The sequence below is a fragment of the Pipistrellus kuhlii genome, unplaced genomic scaffold (genome assembly GCF_014108245.1).
Source record: "Pipistrellus kuhlii isolate mPipKuh1 unplaced genomic scaffold, mPipKuh1.p scaffold_m20_p_24, whole genome shotgun sequence".
In the NCBI taxonomy this organism is placed as follows: domain Eukaryota; kingdom Metazoa; phylum Chordata; class Mammalia; order Chiroptera; family Vespertilionidae; genus Pipistrellus; species Pipistrellus kuhlii.
Window position 1 is genome coordinate 1,985,285 of NW_023425523.1, and position 16,940 is coordinate 2,002,224.

Consider the following 16,940-nt stretch of genomic DNA (forward strand, 5'->3'; position numbering starts at 1 on the left):
GGGCTGACCGAGCGGAAGTCCCGGCGTCCACCGGCGTGGCGGGCCCGAGGCGGCCATCTTTGATAAGGGAAGGTTCCCGCGGGGAGCTGACCACTGTCCCTCCCTTCGCTCGCCGCTGGCCTTGAACGATGGCGGCCTCTGCGCCGGCTCCGCACGCCACCGGCTTCCCCGCCGAGGGTCGCTGCGGGTTCTACGTGGCGAAGAAGAAGAGGTTCTGCAGGATGGTGGCGGCCGCCGGCAGGAGGTTCTGCGGCGAACACGCCGGCGCCGCGGAGGTGCGGTAGCTCCCCGGCCCCGCCCCTCCCCTCTCGCCCCGAGGTCGGACTCAGTGTCCCGGGTTTTCTGCCTTTTCACTCCGCCGCCCTCCGGGAGCCGCCCCCGCTGGGGCCCGTGGCCCGCCGCCTCCTCCGCCAGTGCGGCGGCAGCTTCTGAAAGAAGCACAGCTTGAAAACCCGTTACGCCTGCTTTGCTGGGAAGGGGGAGGAAAGGTTTTGTCTTCATTTTCGGTGACAGTTGACGTTCGGTATCAGTTTGTAGTGGTTTGAGGTGAACAGCGTAGTGTTGACCAAGTGACACCCCCCCCCCCCCCGCGCCCCAACTTCCAGTCCCGGAAATTAACAGTCCGCGCGGACACCCGGACTCACCCCAAGGATGGCGCCCCCCACCCACCCCCAGCTCCTTGAGGGGCAGAGTTTTATTTTTATTTTTTTGGTTGCAGTCGACACTCAATATTCTATTAGTCTCAGGTATACAAAAGTGATTAGACATTCATATAACTTAAGAGGTCACACACACACACACACACACACCACCCCAATAACGCCAGCACCCAGCTGGCCACTTAGTGGTTAAGACACTGTTAGGACTCTATTCCCTGTGCGGTGCTTTTCATCCCCGGGACTGTTCTGTGATAGCTCATCTTTTTTTTTTTTTTTAATCTTTATTGTTGAAAATGTAACAGACGTTCCCCTAGTGGAACTGAGAACCAGGCCTCCGAGCACTGCCCTGTCCCCTCGGATCTCAGGGAATGTTGGGTAGCGTTGCCCACACTAATTTCCTTTGAATGTTCCTAGTGCATATAGTTCCATCCGTGACTTAGGAACAAATAGGAAGTGACTCTGCTCGCCTGTAGAATTTGGCCACCTAACAAATGGTTAAAATGTCCTGATGCATCATTTCTAAGACCCTTCCTTTGAACATCTCTGAAATCAGAATGTATCCTGAAATCGATGACATCACAGCTTAAATTGGCGCTATTTTTTGTCTCTCAGTGGTGCCTACACTAATAGTGCGTGTTTTCGTCGGTGCTCTCATAGATTCAGTTTCATACGCAGGCTTTCTTTATAACCTGTTTGAAGCTGCAGAGCCTCGTTGTCCAAAGCAGTGTTTGCTCACTGCTTCGTAAGCAAGCTACACTGGACACTGTGATTGTTGAACCCTGTGACCTCACTGTGCCCATGTTTTATTAATGGCCACTTAGGAATCTTTGCCTTGTTTCGGGATTACACCAAAGGCAAAGCTAATACCTGTAAGCAAAGCATTTGATATTTGATTCAAATAAGTATATCCTTTTTCTTTACTAGGAAGAAAATGCTCGAAAAAGAATCCTGTGTCCTTTAGATCCGAAACAGTAAGTACGGGGTCAGATAAGGGTTTTTTCTGTTCCGGAAACAGTAATTGTCACAAGTCTTAGTTTAAATAATTTTCTCTTCAAATGTAGCACCGTGTACGAAGATCAGTTAGCAAAGCACTTGAAAAAATGCAACTCAAGAGAGAAGCCAAAACCTGTAAGTAGCTGATGAGTAAAGCTGAATGGTGAGCGTGTGCTGTGTGATGTTGGTACAGACGCAGTAGATTACAGATGTGAACATTGAACCCTTGTCACCAAAGCTTGAATGCAGTCACTGCGTTTGCAGGTGTGAAGGCCAGCTCTGCATCCGACTGAGTCCTCGTTCAGATAATAGAATTTTATGCAAGTAGAGTGTGTAGTTCAGAGAATAATTTCACAATGCATTTATTCAAAAATACTCTCTTAGTGCCTCCTAGGGTTATTCCAATTAAATGGTTCCCACGGGACTTATTTGAAACTGGTAAGTAAGCTGTAAAGAACTGGTATTGTAATAAGGTCAACGGAAGGAGCGCGCATGTGATAAAAATTAAGTCCAAGAGACCAAGAAAGGCTTCCCAGAGAGAATGATTACCTATTTGCATTAGTATTTTAGGTGGAAGAAATCAGACCTAAATTGTTGAAACATCAGTATCTTATCTCTGGTGTTGGTCATGCTTCCTGTCTGATCAGCAGCCACGGGTATAGTTGATGCTTGGTTTTTGCTTTAACGCTGTAAACAGAACTGACACAGCCCTCAGTCTGCGCTGTGGCGAGGTTAAAACTCTCAGAGACAATTACTGATGAGTTTCTCAGACTGCAGATGCTCACGGAACCACTCACTAGAAGATCCGTGAGCACAGAGGTCTTTGCTCTGTTCTCTCCTGTGGTGAATCCTCCGTACCCAAAGCTAATGATTTTTATGTGGGTTTTTTGTTTTTGTTTTTTTTATTAAGGACTTTTTTATTCAAGATATTAATGCAGGCCTAAAAGACGAAACAGAAATACCTGAACAGTTAGTAAGTACTTGACTTTTTACTTTTAAACAATATTTATAAGCTGTCTCCACGTTGAATGAGCTGCGTTCCAATTTTTGTTTGGAAAAAGTTAATTTTTTAAAACTTAGAATGCATCTTCCTATAGAATCGATATTCTTGGTGATCAACTCACTCCTCCTTTTTTTGTATGTAGGTTCCAATTTCTTCTCTCCCTGAAGAGCAGTTGGAAATTCTAATTAAGAAGTTGAAAAAAGTAAGTGAGGGTAAGTCTGCCTAACGTTGCGAGTCCAAGCGTTGTGAGAACAGTCAGGTGGTCCGGGAACGGCACCAGTGGCTCAGGATTTGCCCACCGCTGTCCAGAGCCCCGTGGTTGTGGGCTTGGTTGCTTAAGCTCTTGTGCTTGCGTTTGGCACAGGTTTGAACTCTACACTTAAAGATCAAATTATGTCCCACCCAGCATTGCATGATGCCCTTAATGACCCTAACAATGGGGATTCTGCCACCAAACACCTGAAGCAGCAGGTACGTGCAGGCCACGCTGATCTGAACATGCTCTGGTCTGTCAGCAGCTAACACTCTGTTCCTTCCGAGCATAGCTATTACACTAACGAGCTTTCCCTCGGCCTGCCTTTCCGGGTGGAGCCCTCCCACTCCAAAACACTTTCAGACGTCTGCTAGGATGTTTGGCCTGCCTGTGGGTCTGAGCACTGCGTGTTAAATGTTTACAAACAAAACAAGAGAAGACAGTTTAAAGCCGCACAGACATCTTCCCTGTGACCTCGCCGCCTTCTGTAGCATTACCTCCCGCTGTTTTTCCCACTTGAGCCGGATGTGTTTGCTCTCGTTTATAAAATAATCTCGAGAGGTTTGCAGGCTTCTATTTTAGGTAACATTGAGAAATTAAAGTTACTTGGCCCGAGAAGATGCTTTGTTGAGTTTGGAGCAGGAAAGGGGAAATTGTCTCACTGGGTTGATGTTGCCTTAAAAGATGCCGAAGAAGTTCACTTCATCCTCGTAGAGAAGGTGCCCACGAGGTTCAAGGTGAGCGGCCGGCGCGCCCTGCCCCCGATGTGCGTGCACTTCCTCGTAAACGGGGCATGTCTCCTAGAGGGGGTTTTGCTCTGGATTTTGAAAACAAATAGCACTGGTTTGTTTTCATAAAGCTTTTTCTGAAACATCAAAAAGCCTCGGTTATAATAATGTTCTGTTTGTGCAGGTAGATGGCAAACACAGAAAGGAAAATGCAGTGTTTCAGAGACTTCAGATTGACATCCAGCACCTGTGTCTGAGTGAGTTGCGTAGCTTTCTGTTGTCGGCCATTCATCACAGATGTTCCCAACTCGGGTTGCTTGGAAGTCCAGCCACACATGACACCCTGCAGGCGCGAGGGCCAGGCCTGGGCAGCTGGCTGCCACGCTGCTCGCCCTCAGCCCCGTGCCCCTCCTCCAGCCACTGCGTCCTTGAGCCTCATTCCTGAACCACCAAGTGCGAGTGTTTGTTGGAGTCGCTCTCAGCCCTAAACTTCAGACTCTTAGTTCTCTGCGTGGGAGGCCCCGTAAGGCCTTAGCCCCCGAGGGGCCTGACTGAGTTCTCCTCTCTTCCTACTGCAGACAGGATTCCCGTGCTGAGCAGGGAGAAGCTGCCCGTGGTGGGAATCGGAAAGCACCTGTGTGGAGCGGCCACAGGTAAGCATGCACACCCGTCACCATCACGTCTGCATCTCTTGAGTTCCTAGCGCGTGGCCCTGCTATTTCAGGGGTCTCTCCATGCTCCTGTCACGTGGCCACAGCTCGGTGGTCTGCACGGCAGCACTGGCCCCGTGGGCGAGCAGACAGAGGGCCGCCTGCTCAGCTGCTCGTGGCCCCGGTGAGGTCATGTGAGATCAGGCCTGGGCGCTCCCGGGTGAGGACATGTGAGATCAGGCATGGGCGCTCCTGGGTGAGGTCATGTGAGATCAGGCATGGGCGCTCCTGGGTGAGGTCATGTGAGATCAGACACAGGGCGCTCCCAGGTGAGGTCATGTGAGATCAGACATGGGCGCTCCTGGGTGAGGTCATGTGAGATCAGACATGGGCGCTCCCGGGTGAGGTCATGTGAGATCAGACACAGGGCGCTCCAGGGTGAGGTCATGTGAGATCAGACATGGGCGCTCCCGGGTGAGGTCATGTGAGATCAGACATGGGCGCTCCTGGGTGAGATCATGTGAGATCAGACACAGGGCGCTCCAGGGTGAGGTCGTGAGATCAGACATGGGCGCTCCTGGGTGAGGTCATGTGAGATCAGACATGGGCGCTCCTGGGTGAGGTCATGTGAGATCAGACACAGGGCGCTCCTGGGTGAGGTCATGTGAGATCAGACCTGGGCGCTCCCGGGTGAGGTCATGTGAGATCAGACATGGGCGCTCCCGGGTGAGGTCATGTGAGATCAGACATGGGCGCTCCCGGGTGAGGTCATGTGAGATCAGACACAGGGCGCTCCTGGGTGAGGTCATGTGAGATCAGGCATGGGCGCTCCTGGGTGAGGTCATGTGAGATCAGACATGGGCGCTCCTGGGTGAGGTCATGTGAGATCAGACATGGGCGCTCCTGGGTGAGGTCATGTGAGATCAGACCTGGGCGCTCCCGGGTGAGGTCATGTGAGATCAGACACAGGGCGCTCCAGGGTGAGGTCGTGAGATCAGACACAGGGCGCTCCCGGGTGAGGTCATGTGAGATCAGACCTGGGCGCTCCCGGGTGAGGTCATGTGAGATCAGACATGGGCGCTCCCGGGTGAGGTCATGTGAGATCAGACATGGGCGCTCCCGGGTGAGGTCATGTGAGATCAGACACAGGGCGCTCCTGGGTGAGGTCATGTGAGATCAGGCATGGGCGCTCCTGGGTGAGGTCATGTGAGATCAGACATGGGCGCTCCTGGGTGAGGTCATGTGAGATCAGACATGGGCGCTCCTGGGTGAGGTCATGTGAGATCAGACCTGGGCGCTCCCGGGTGAGGTCATGTGAGATCAGACACAGGGCGCTCCAGGGTGAGGTCGTGAGATCAGACACAGGGCGCTCCCGGGTGAGGTCATGTGAGATCAGACACAGGGCGCTCCAGGGTGAGGTCGTGAGATCAGACACAGGGCGCTCCTGGGTGAGGTCATGTGAGATCAGACATGGGCGCTCCTGGGTGAGGTCATGTGAGATCAGGCACAGGGCGCTCCTGGGTGAGGTCATGTGAGATCAGACACAGGGCGCTCCCAGGTGAGGGTCATGTGAGATCAGGCACAGGGCGCTCCTGGGTGAGGTCATGTGAGATCAGACATGGGCGCTCCTGGGTGAGGTCATGTGAGATCAGACATGGGCGCTCCTGAGTGAGGTCATGTGAGATCAGACCTGGGCACTCCTGCTCCCTTCTTGAATGGCGTGCTTCTCCCGGAGGCTCTCTTCCTTCCCGGTTCTCCCTCTGCGTCTTCCCTCCATCTCTCCTTTCAGGACTGGCCCCTCCGCCAGCCTGCACGGACACCTGCCTCTTGTTTCTCTCTGTGGCTTTCCTTGAGATGCAAAGCTCCGTGGCTTGTCAGTGTAGGGAGATGGATTTGCTCAGGCCTTTCCTCAGCCAGGGCGGGAGGCCTGAGGTCAGTCCCAGTCTTTGGACTGAACGGCTTTGCAAACTATTATAGATCTTAAGCTTCGGACAGTGTTACTGGGAAGTAGACTCTATGCAGAAAAGATCATTCAAGAAAGGGAGACGATAATGAGAAAAGAGCAACTCCGAACAGAGCTGATCAGAAGAGACTGATCGCTGGGGGACAGCTAAGCAGGCGGCTGCTTTTGGCTGGGGTTTTAAAAGCCATCGTGCTCCTTCGATGGGAAAGGATCATGGGAAAGATGAGGCCGTGGGCCGGGGCTGTGTTTGCAGATCTCGCGTTACGCTGTCTGGTGGAAACGTATGGCGCCAGCCGTGAGGAAGGGCGTGAAGAGCCTTCAGCCAAACGCATCAGGAACGATAAAGCGGACAGAAGCCTCGACGCCGCGGCCGAGGACGGCGGTGACAGCAGCGAGGCGGAGGCCTGGGCCCCGGTGGCTGGCATCGTGGTCGCTCTGTGCTGTCACCACAGGTGCGACTGGAGACACTACGTGGGCAAAGACTACTTCAGGGCTCAGGGCCTGGGCGCCCGGGAGTTCCACTATTTCCAGCGCATGAGCAGCTGGGCGACGTGTGGGATGCGGACGGCGGCTGTGGAGGCCTCCAGCGCCCTCGGGACGAGCGAGGACGAGAGCGAGGACGGCGAGGAGCATGATGGCGGGGGACACAGAGGCCCGGAGGACCGCGCGGGGACGTGGCCCGGGTGAGTGACGAGGAGCTGGACAGCTCCGGGCGGGTCTGCTACCGTCTCTGTTCTCAGACGAACGCTGCCAACGTTCGTTCACGCAGACGTGTCCGGCCCTACGTTAACAGACTGAGTTTCCGTTGTGTCACAGGGAGCTGCCTGGGGAGCAGGGACTCCCGGGGAGCAGGAGCCTCCAAAGCGCCTGTGCAAACTGACAGCCTGGCCTCGCCCTGTGCTCCCTGCAGGGGTCTCCCCGGGGCGGAGAAGGAGCGGCTGGGGCGCCTGTGCAAGCTGCTGATCGACCAGGGCCGCCTGCAGTACCTGCAGCGGAGGGGCTTCCGGGCCGCGCTGCAGCGCTACACGGACCCCGCCGTGTCCCTGGAGAACGTGCTGCTCACCGCCTTGCCGGCCCAGGCTCCGGCCGCCGGCACCACTGCCTGATGAAGGAGCTGGACGCTATCTGTCTTCCACCAAACAAGGCCTCCCACTGTGTTTTTATACTCATGAAAATACCATTTATAGCAGGTAACACAGACTTTAAAAAACGTTGTGCCTCATTGCACTTCGGTACTAGCTCTGTTTTTTACTTGAGAAGAGTCCAGGCTCCAGAGAATTCACCAAAGTCACTTCAGCAGGGGCCTGGTCCTGTCAGCCATCGGGGTCTGCAGAAGAGGGGTCCGCAGGGGCGAGGTCTGGAGAGGCGGGGTCTGCAGGGACTGCATCTGTAGGGGTGGGGTCTGCAGAGGAGGGGCCTGCAGAGAAGGGGTTTGCAGGGGCGGGGCCTGCAGAGGAAGGGTCTGCAGGGGCAGGGCCTGCAGGGGCGGGGTCTGGAGAGGTAGGGTCTGGAGAGGTGGAAGGAGAGGTTGCGCAATTGGCTCCAGCATCTGAAACACACACAACAGGTTGCCATGGGACTAGCATAGTCACTTTCCAGTCACATGAATTTTGGAAACCAAATGGGGTTTTTTCCCACACAGATCTGAAAAGAATCGTCAGTTAGGCTTTTTCCCTTTGCAAACAATTCAGAGCTATTTATAATCAATCAGTAAGTTCGCCTTCAGATGTCCAGGGTCAGACCTGTGTTCATATGTTATCAGGATTTGTTCAAGCAAACTCCAAAGCCAAAGCGATGTTTTCCAGGGGAAGAAAAAAGGTATTTCATTCTGTTGGGTATTATGCAGTTAGAACTTCCAAAAAGACACTAAGAAGCCCACTTCACAAATTAAGTCGAAATTTGCAAATAAGTTTGGAGATTAATTATCTCACATCTTTTAACAGGCTACTTTTACATGTGTAAATGCAAATATAAGTGTGTTCTCTCTGGTTTAGGAAAAGAGTTGGGGGTGCAGTGAGAATTAGGTAGTGAACTAAACACCACACACAGCCCCACTTAACTCAGCGTTTCTGTGCACAGCCACAGTAAGCCAGACATGGTGGGACTGATTTTCACATCTCATCCTTGAGTAATTCTGCCTTTCTTTGTAAACAGATGTGTTAATCATGGCATGTTTGCCAAGACAAAGATTCAGAATTACTAGTTTTGCATTAATGATACTCTTAGGTAACTTTTTTATAGGTCTATGGTCACATGAATTGTAAATTAAACAGCCTATTTATAATTCCTGACTTTTCTATTTTATTTTAATCTCACGTGTTGTGAAACTGCATGGGTTCAAATCCCAGGCCTACCACCTCTCAGCTGTATGACCTTGGGCAAGCTACTTAATCTCTTTGTGCCTCAATTTCCTTTAAAAAAAAAAAGAAAAAGAAAAAAAATATATATATAACCGATTTTTTTACAGAGAGGAAGGGAGAGGGATAGAGAGCTAGAAACATCCATCAGCTGCTTCCTGCACACCCCCTACTAGGAATGTGCCCACAACCATGTACATGCCCTTGACTGGAATCGAACCTGGGACCCTTTAGTCCACAGGCTGATGCTCTATCCACTGAGCCAATCTAGTCAGGGCTCAATTTCCTCTTAAAAGGGGGGTGACGACAATAATAAAGCCTACCTCGAAAGGTTGTGAACATAAGATGAGATTATGAATGTAAAATACTTAGAACAGTCGGAGCACAGTTAATACTCATTACTAACTGTTCTAAATGGTGCTAGTTCTGAGCTTATCATCATTTTAAATAATAAGCAAACTTGATTGTATTGACTGTTTAAGTTACAACCTTTTTCTCTTGTTATAAGTTGCATGCAAAATATTAGTAAGGTAAGGTAGTTTGATTATATTTTAAGTTAATTACTCATGCCCTCCTCCCCCATTCAAGGAAATATAAATGAAGATAATACATCACTCAATAACTAGCCTGATACACTGGGTCAGACGATGCTCATTTACATTATATCATCCAATTTGTGCCATTCAACAGCTCATGCCCAGAAATAAGTGATTACGTTATAGGAGGCATAATCACTTAAGTTTCATAAAACCTTTACACACACACACAATCACACAGTCTGTGGCCCATCTGTGTTTCTGACACGGGTACCTTCTCTATGGGGAGTAAAGATTGCCCTTCAGTATGCCAGCCGTGGGTCAATTACTGTTTTCCCCAACCCTGTTCTTTTCCCTTCGCATCCTGACTGGTGTGTGGGACATGCACCTAGCGGTTCCTCACCTGCAGAGCCTGCGGGTCCAGCTGATGGATGTGTTTCGCTCCCATCGATGCTTCCATTTGTCTCTCTTCCTTCCTCTCCCTCTAAAATCAATAAAAACATGTCTTAAAAAGATAGAAGAAACCCACAAAGGAGTTCACGCACATAAGCCTCCTCCAGAGGAAGGAAAAGAAATTCCGAACCTGCGTCAGGTGCCAGCCGCGCTCCTGCTTGTCTCCGGGCCTCCTGGATGTAGGCGCGCATGAACTGGAGGCCAAACAGCTCCTGCTCGCCCTCCTCCTCGGCGCTCGCCGCAGGGGGAAGGGTCACGTCCAGTCTCAGCGGGTTGTCTCTGAAGTTGACAAACCTAGCAGATGCCAAAAACAGGTTTATAGGTGCCGTGGAGGGTGCTCTTTCTTCCCCGGAGACACCGCATGATCATGTTCTAAAGGACTCTTTCTAGATGGTTCCAAAAACTGAACGCCTCGGTGGGATGTGATATATCCTGAGAATCTTTCAGTTTCTTTTCTAGAAGAAGAAAATGTTAGCTTGAGGTGACTGATTTCCAGAGCTTGTAAATGCAACTGTTAGTCCTGGCGGGTGCAACTCGGCTGGGCGTCCTGCAATGCTCAAGAGGTCACGGGTTCGATTTGTCAGGGCTCATGCCCAGGAGGGGCATGCAGGAGGTAGCTGATGGAAGTGTCTCTCATCAGTCTTTCCCTCTCTCTTTCCCTCTCCCTCTCTAAGATCAATAAAAACATTTTAAAATAAATAAAAGCAAGCAGCACAGACTCAGTGTGGAGCAGTAGAACTGCCAAGGGCATGTCTCATGCATCTCAAACACAGATGTTCCTCGACCCAACAATGGGGTTATGTCCCAGAAGGCCTGCTGTAACTTGAAAGCAAGCCGGAAATGCATGAAATTCGCCAAAGCTATCCGATAAGATGGCTTCAGCTGGCCTCCCTGACACATGTCAGAACACTCCCATCGGCTTGCACGTGGGCCAGGCCACCTAACAGAAGCCTGCTTTATAACAAAGTGCCACGGAGCTCATGTGACTTATTACACACATCACTTCTGCACCACCATAATGTCCAGGGCCGTCTGTACAATGAACGCAATAAACTTAAAGTATGCGTACTTTACAGACCTGCGAGTGGCTTTTTATCGTAACTTCACCATCTGGTACACGCCTTAGTAGTTGCCGCACAGGTGAATGAATAAATGAATGAACGGTTTTGTTACAGATTTAGGATTTGTCATGAATTCTCATGTTCACTGCCAAGAAGTTGAATTTTAGGAGGAAGATACTAAAGGAATTTTAATAGTAATGAACTGAGGTGATTTTCATGAAAATGTCACCAACAGAGGGTGTTCCTTGCCTGGCCGTTGTGCTCAGTGGTTGAGTGTTGACCCAGAAACCAAGAGATCTTGGTTCGATTCTGGAGTGTTGACCCAGAAACCAAGAGATCTTGGTTCGATTCTGGTTAGGGCGCAGGCCTGGGTTGTGGGCTTGATCCCCAGAACGGGGATGTTTCTCATCAATGTTACTATCTCTCCCTCATCCTTCCTCTCCTTAGAAGTCAATGAAAACATACTAAAAATATAGGGCATTCCTTGGCGGTAGTAAATCCCAGCACTGCTTTCTTTTTACGGACCCGGTATTATCTGAATCCTATTATAAATTAAGAGTTTCCGAGCTGGACACATCTTTGAAATGCCTGTATTCACCGAAGGAGAACTCAGGTCTGTGTGATTTCTCCGTGTGGCTGTTCTGCGGCCAGAGAGGGAGTGTCGGTTCGGTGCGGGGACGCCTCACCTCAGGCCGGGCATCTCGCCCATGCACGCCGGGATGTCCTGCAGCCTGTTGTTGGAGAGGACCAGCGTGCCCAGGCTCTGCAAGCGGCTGATGGACTCCGGCAGGCAGGCGATCTCGTTCCGCTGCAGCCACAGCGTGTGCAGGCTCTGCATCCTGAGGGGTGAAAGGAGGGTTCTGCGCTGAGTCCATCACACACAGTGTGGATCCTGGTTCTTAGGAACTGAGCCATCACAGCCGTGTCCCCTCCTTCAGCACCTCCACCGGCCAGCGCGCCCATCGAGGGAGCTCCCCTCGCCTCTGCTTACCAGGCGGACGGCCTGGGGGGTTCATTGTACAGGACCGCGCCCCGTGCAGAGGTGGCAGTGAGATCCGTGTGCTCTAGACTTCCTCACTGTTCCCATAGCATCTCTTAAAGATGGGACCGAATCCGAAACAAAGTCAGACATCGCTAATGTGCTCAGAGGGCAAAGGAAGTGTGCGTGTGGTTAACACCACAGACTCGGGGGCCAGGCGGCCTGGGTTCAAATCCCCGATGGCACACTTCCTATGACCTTAAGCGATCCAGCCTCCTCGACTGTCCATTCATAAAGTGCACAGAATTGTGTGGCATGCACTACGCAGTATTGTCACCATTTCGGCATGTTCTTGTCACACTGTGGAAGCCAGATAGCCAGTTTTGCTCACTGTTCAATTCCCGGTCCGGGCACATTCCTCAGTTGTGGGCTCGGTCCCCAGTAGGGGGCGTGCAGGAGGCCGATCCATGACTCTCCTCGTTGATGTTTCTCTCTCTCCCCCCCTCTCCTTCCTCCCTGAAACCCGGGTGCACTAGACGCTGTTGGCTGTACCTCTCGATGGCATCAGGGAGCTGCTGGAGCTGGTTGCTCCCCAGGTCCAGCCACTCGAGGGCGGGCATGCTCAGCACGGCGGGAGGGACGGCGGTGAAGCTGTTCATGCTCAGGTCCAGGTGGGTGAGCTTCGTCAGGCGGCTGAGCTGCAGAGGCAAGCGAGGGGGCCCCAGTGAGGAACGAGCTGGGCACGCACCCGGCGAGGGAGCTCCGTGACTGCTCCCCGAGGCGTGGGCCCTCTCTCCTCCGGTGGCACCAGAGCAAAGCTAAGAACCTCCTGCACAGGAAACATGCTCCCACAGAGAGCTCTCTACCCCAGGAGAAGGCTCTTCCCAGTACCCCAGGCCCAGGCCTGCAGCCTGCGGGAGAGACGTCCGTCCTTCCTCACAGTAAGCACGTTTTCCTCTCGTCCAGGAGTGGAGATTGGTATGGAAAAGCTCAAATTCAAAATAATTTCTAATGGAACCCTCTTCTTTGTGCTGATGCTTTAGAAATGGCATCTCAGGCACAGAATTTACTGTTTAGTCATTCCATTTATGTATATTTAATACCTTTTAATATTTTTATAGATTTCAAAGAAGAGAGAGGAATAGAAACATCAATGATGAGCGAGAATCATGGACCAGGCTGCCTCCTGAACGCCCCACACTGGGATCAAGCCCACAATCCGGGCGTATGCCCTGACCGGGAATCGAACCATGACCTCCTGGCTCATGGGTAGACGTTCAACCACTGAGCCACACCAGCTGGGCAAGCAAAAACAACGTTTAATGCTCCCAATGTGTGTGAAGCCATCTAGGATAAGAAATGCTCCATCTAGTAACTGGTGTCTCTCCAGCTTTAGAGTTCAAGCCATGAATAAAACACTTTTTCAAAATCTGTCGTCAGATTTTTACAATTTTTAAATGGCTCAAAACAGAGTATAAAGAAATTGTTTTCACATCAGCATAAATATGTTTGTGTGACCCCGCGGGTGTGGCTCGGTGGTTGAGCATCCACCTATGAGCCAGGAGGTCAGAGTTGTGGGCTCGATCCCCAAAAGGGGCATGCAGGAAGCAGCCAAATCCATGATTCTCTCTCATCATGGATGTTTCTAGCTCTCCCTTTCTCTCCTTCTCCTTTCCGCTCTGAAATCAATAAAAAAAATATTTTTAAAAACAACCTGGGCACTCTATAACAACCAGCTAGTTACCAAAGGGTTTTTTCTATTAACACATTGTGCTTCATGATGACGATTACTCCACTCGATAAGCATTTATTATCAACTACATCCCAGGCTGTGCCAAGGAAACAGAAATAAGACTCACTCTGGCCTTCAAGCCATCAGAGTCTGGTCAGTAAAGGATGTCAGTGCTGTGACAGTAACAGCGCGTCCTTTATGCTAAGCAGAGGTTTTCCCTATTTAAACAACACCTTTTACTTAAAATGGCAGGAAACAGCTTTCACTACCTATTTCCTGGGATAAAATGGGGAGCCTTGCTTTTAAGGACCCTCCCGCTGAGAGAAGCAGGCCGCTGGCACTGGGCACGGCACTGCCCTCTGACCTCCTGAGGCAGCTCGCAGATGTCTCTGTTGACAGCCAGCTCCAGCTTCTCCAGCCCGGCGCAGCTGCCCAGCTCCTTGGGGACAGTCTTGATCTTGTTGTAACTGAGAATCAGCTCCTGGAGTCTCGTAAGCAGTCCTACAGAAACAACGCACAGCAGAGACCAGGGGGGTAGATAAGAATGTTTCCTTAGGAAGCATGACACATTAGGAACTAGCCAGGCCCCGCCAGCAGCGTGGCTCTGTGGCTGAGCGTCGACCTGTGAACCAGGAGGTCAGGGTTCAATCCCAGGCCGGGCACAGGCCCAGGTTGCAGGCTCGATCCCCAGTGGGGGGCGTACAGGAGGCAGCCGATCCATGATTCTCTCTCATCACTGATGTTTCTCTCCTTCCTTCTCCCTTTCTCTCTGGAATAAACAAAAATATTCTTAAAAAAAAAAAAAAGAACTTGCCAGTTTTATATTGCATTCACAGTTGTCAGATAAGGGGCTGGTTTACCAGTGCTTTAGGCAAAAACACATTTTTTTCATTCTGTTTTATCTATACTATATCCTGACCAATTTTCATTTTGGGGATTTCCTTTCTCCTTTAAGTGATCTTCCTTTTTATTTAAAAAAAAAAAAAAAGTATATTTTTTATTGATGTCAGAGAGGAAAGGAGAGGGAGAGAGATAGAAGCATCATTGATGAGAGAGAATCATTGATCGGCTGCCTCCTGCATGCCTCCTAGTGGGGATCGAGCCTGCCACCCAGGCCTGTGCCCTTGACCAGAATCAAACCCGGGACCCTTCAGTCTGCAGGCCAACGCTCTACCCACCAAGCCACACCAGCCAGGGTTAAGTGATCTTTCTAATTTCCTTTCTTGCCTTCTCACTGTCTCCTACAAGGGGGAATCACTGGGCCAGGAATATTGGGTTTTGAATCTATCCAGTTACATTTCTGAGGAGACGCTTCTGCATGGATCCCTCCTCCTGAGTCACCTCAGAAAGCACAGGAGCGAGGGCCCCGCAGACCGTCCATGTGGGTCCGAATGTTTAACACGTTCTCAGGACTCAGGGCACGGGACAATGAGGTCTTTATTCCGTGTATCAAACAAAAACTGTTTTTTTTTTAATGTACAATTTTTTTTTATTTTAGAGGGAGAGAAACATCGATTTGTTGGCCCACTTATCTCTGCACTCATTCAGGGATCAAACCTGCAACCTTGGCATATCAGGATGATGCTCTAACCCAGCGGTCGACCAACTCATTCATCCGCAGAGCCAAATGTCAACAGGACAACGATGGACATTTCTTTGGAGAGCCACATTTTTTAAACTTAAACTTCTTCTAACGCCACTTCTTCAAAATAGACTCGCCCAGGCTGTGTGATATTTTGTGGAAGAGCCACACTCAAGGGGACAAAGAGCCGCATGTGGCTCGCGAACCGTAGTTTGCTGACCACTGCTCTAAGCAACTGAGCTACCGGGCCGGGCACCTGAGACAGGAATCTTAATGAGAAGCACACCAGCCAGTGGACTAGACAGCTTGGGGATCAGAGTATTCGTCCTTACCTATCCCACGAGGTATCTCTGAGATAGTGTTTCGAGATAAATCTAACACAAGGAGGTTCTGGAATCTTCCAACGAACTCAGGGATTTTCAACAAACCAGTTCTGTGCAGCTGCCACTCCTGCAGCTGATTGAGTTTCAGGAGAGAAGAAGGAAGGGTCTGACGAGAGAGAAAGGAGAGACACGATGTTACTTCCTTCGCTCCATGCCTGCCGCACTGAGGCGGGTCGTAGCGGATGGCTGCATCTGTAAGAGAATCTTGGAAAGTGAGTGGTTTTTCCAAGTGCTTTATGTTACTCACTTTTGGGGGGAGGAGGAAGGGGAGCTGTGTATGTGCACGCAGGTGTGTGCCTGTGTGTGTATATGAGAGTTGGTGGACCCGATAAAAATATATACAAAAACATTTTCATTTTGTGAAGACTTGAGTTATCTGCTTCAGAAAAGCTATGTGATTTTCATTAGGCAGATGGTCATCCTTTATTTTTTAAATAGGAGAAATTACTTATGAAAAATGACTAGGAGAAATATTACAAATGATTTAAGTTTATGTAGAGTAGAAGCAAATTGAGCTTTTGCAGACACACACACACACACACACACACACACACAACCGTGACGTTATATTTCTTTTCAGTTGTTCACTCCTTTGGGTATGTTATTAACCTTAGAATTTCTTAACGAACTCCAGTCTTAATGACACAGACTCAGGATCATTGTCCTGCAGAAAGCAGAACGCGGACACACAGCTGAATGTTACCTGCCGTGCTTACCTTCCACTCCTCCTGCTCGATCTTCAAAATAACCCGGCCGTTCTCCCTGGTGACCTTCTCCTTCAGCCTCGTCAGGCTGACCCGCTCCTCCCAGATGCGCACGAGCCTGGGGGAAGGGAGGCCCTGAGCTCACGGGCCAGGCCAGGCCACACTCACTTCCTATTGCACTGACCACAGCGGACGCCACGCTTGATGTTAGCCGTCGCGCCCACTTTTCTATGAAGAAAGGCCCATCACAAACAACTGACCAGCCTGGCCGGTTTTGCTCAGTGGATAGAGGACTGAAGGGTCCCAGGTTTGATTCCGGTTAAGGGCATGTGCCTTTGGTTGCAGACACATCCCCACTGGGGGGTGTGCAGGCGGCAGCTAATCAATGTTTCTCTCTCATCGATGTTTCTATCTCTCTCCTTTCCTCTCTGTAAAAAATCAATAAAATATATTGAATTAGAAAAATAAGAGAGTTCGGCAAAGTTAACTTGGTCAGTATCATGCGCTCTAACCATAAGAGGTTTCATCAGAGCAGCTCTTTCCAGACAGAGCCGACCCAGGGGAACGGGAGACCTGGGGTCGAGGGAATGCTCAGGCGTCGGACTGCTGAGTGTGAATACCGGCTCCACATGTGTTAGCAACGTGATCTCTGACCAGTGCCTGAGAATGTCCCCGGGCTTCCCATCTTGAAAATAGAGAAAATAATAGGACCCTTGGGTGACAGCAACTGCTCATCGTCCCCCCAGAATCCGCTACCCCTCTTCTTCCTCCATAGCAGAGCCTCTCAGTTTAACTGCGCTCACGATGTCACTGGGCCTTCCCCCCCCCTCAAGGCCAGATCCGTGTCCGGGGACCCGTGGCCAATGGGTGCCGGCAGGAGCCGGAGTGCACTGCCCGCTGGCCG

General features: G+C 50.7%; 2 protein-coding genes across 4 annotated transcripts in view; one reads left to right on the forward strand and one right to left on the reverse strand.

The window, feature by feature from the left end:
• Positions 1-49: 49 nt before the first annotated feature.
• On the forward strand, positions 50-9,626 carry TRMT13 (tRNA methyltransferase 13 homolog). 3 transcript variants are annotated; one of them, XM_036453306.2, is made up of 14 exons: positions 50-275; positions 1,584-1,630; positions 1,721-1,787; positions 2,563-2,625; positions 2,798-2,867; positions 3,020-3,126; positions 3,478-3,645; positions 3,821-3,893; positions 4,215-4,289; positions 6,503-6,932; positions 7,160-7,589; positions 7,733-7,739; positions 7,777-8,647; positions 8,882-9,626. In XM_036453306.2, exons 1-11 carry the CDS (start codon positions 129-131, stop codon positions 7,353-7,355), a joined length of 1,443 nt encoding a protein of 480 aa, XP_036309199.1. In that variant the 5' UTR covers positions 50-128; the 3' UTR covers positions 7,356-7,589; positions 7,733-7,739; positions 7,777-8,647; positions 8,882-9,626. The 3 variants fall into 3 exon arrangements, with proteins under 3 accessions (XP_036309199.1, XP_036309201.1, XP_045442794.1); XM_036453308.2 differs by lacking the exon at positions 3,020-3,126 and having other exon boundaries at positions 3,593-3,645; XM_045586838.1 differs by lacking the exons at positions 7,160-7,589; positions 7,733-7,739; positions 7,777-8,647; positions 8,882-9,626 and having other exon boundaries at positions 6,076-6,609.
• LRRC39 (leucine rich repeat containing 39) overlaps positions 7,563-16,940 on the reverse strand; it is a 10,485-nt gene continuing 1,107 nt past the window's right edge. The window contains exons 2-8 of the mRNA XM_036453250.2: positions 16,049-16,154; positions 15,282-15,438; positions 13,732-13,868; positions 12,188-12,333; positions 11,343-11,495; positions 9,726-9,889; positions 7,563-7,666 (exon numbers count right to left, since the gene is read on the reverse strand). Of these exons, the coding sequence (XP_036309143.1) occupies positions 7,563-7,666; positions 9,726-9,889; positions 11,343-11,495; positions 12,188-12,333; positions 13,732-13,868; positions 15,282-15,438; positions 16,049-16,154 (967 nt within the window). The remainder of the gene's footprint in view (positions 7,667-9,725; positions 9,890-11,342; positions 11,496-12,187; positions 12,334-13,731; positions 13,869-15,281; positions 15,439-16,048; positions 16,155-16,940) is intronic.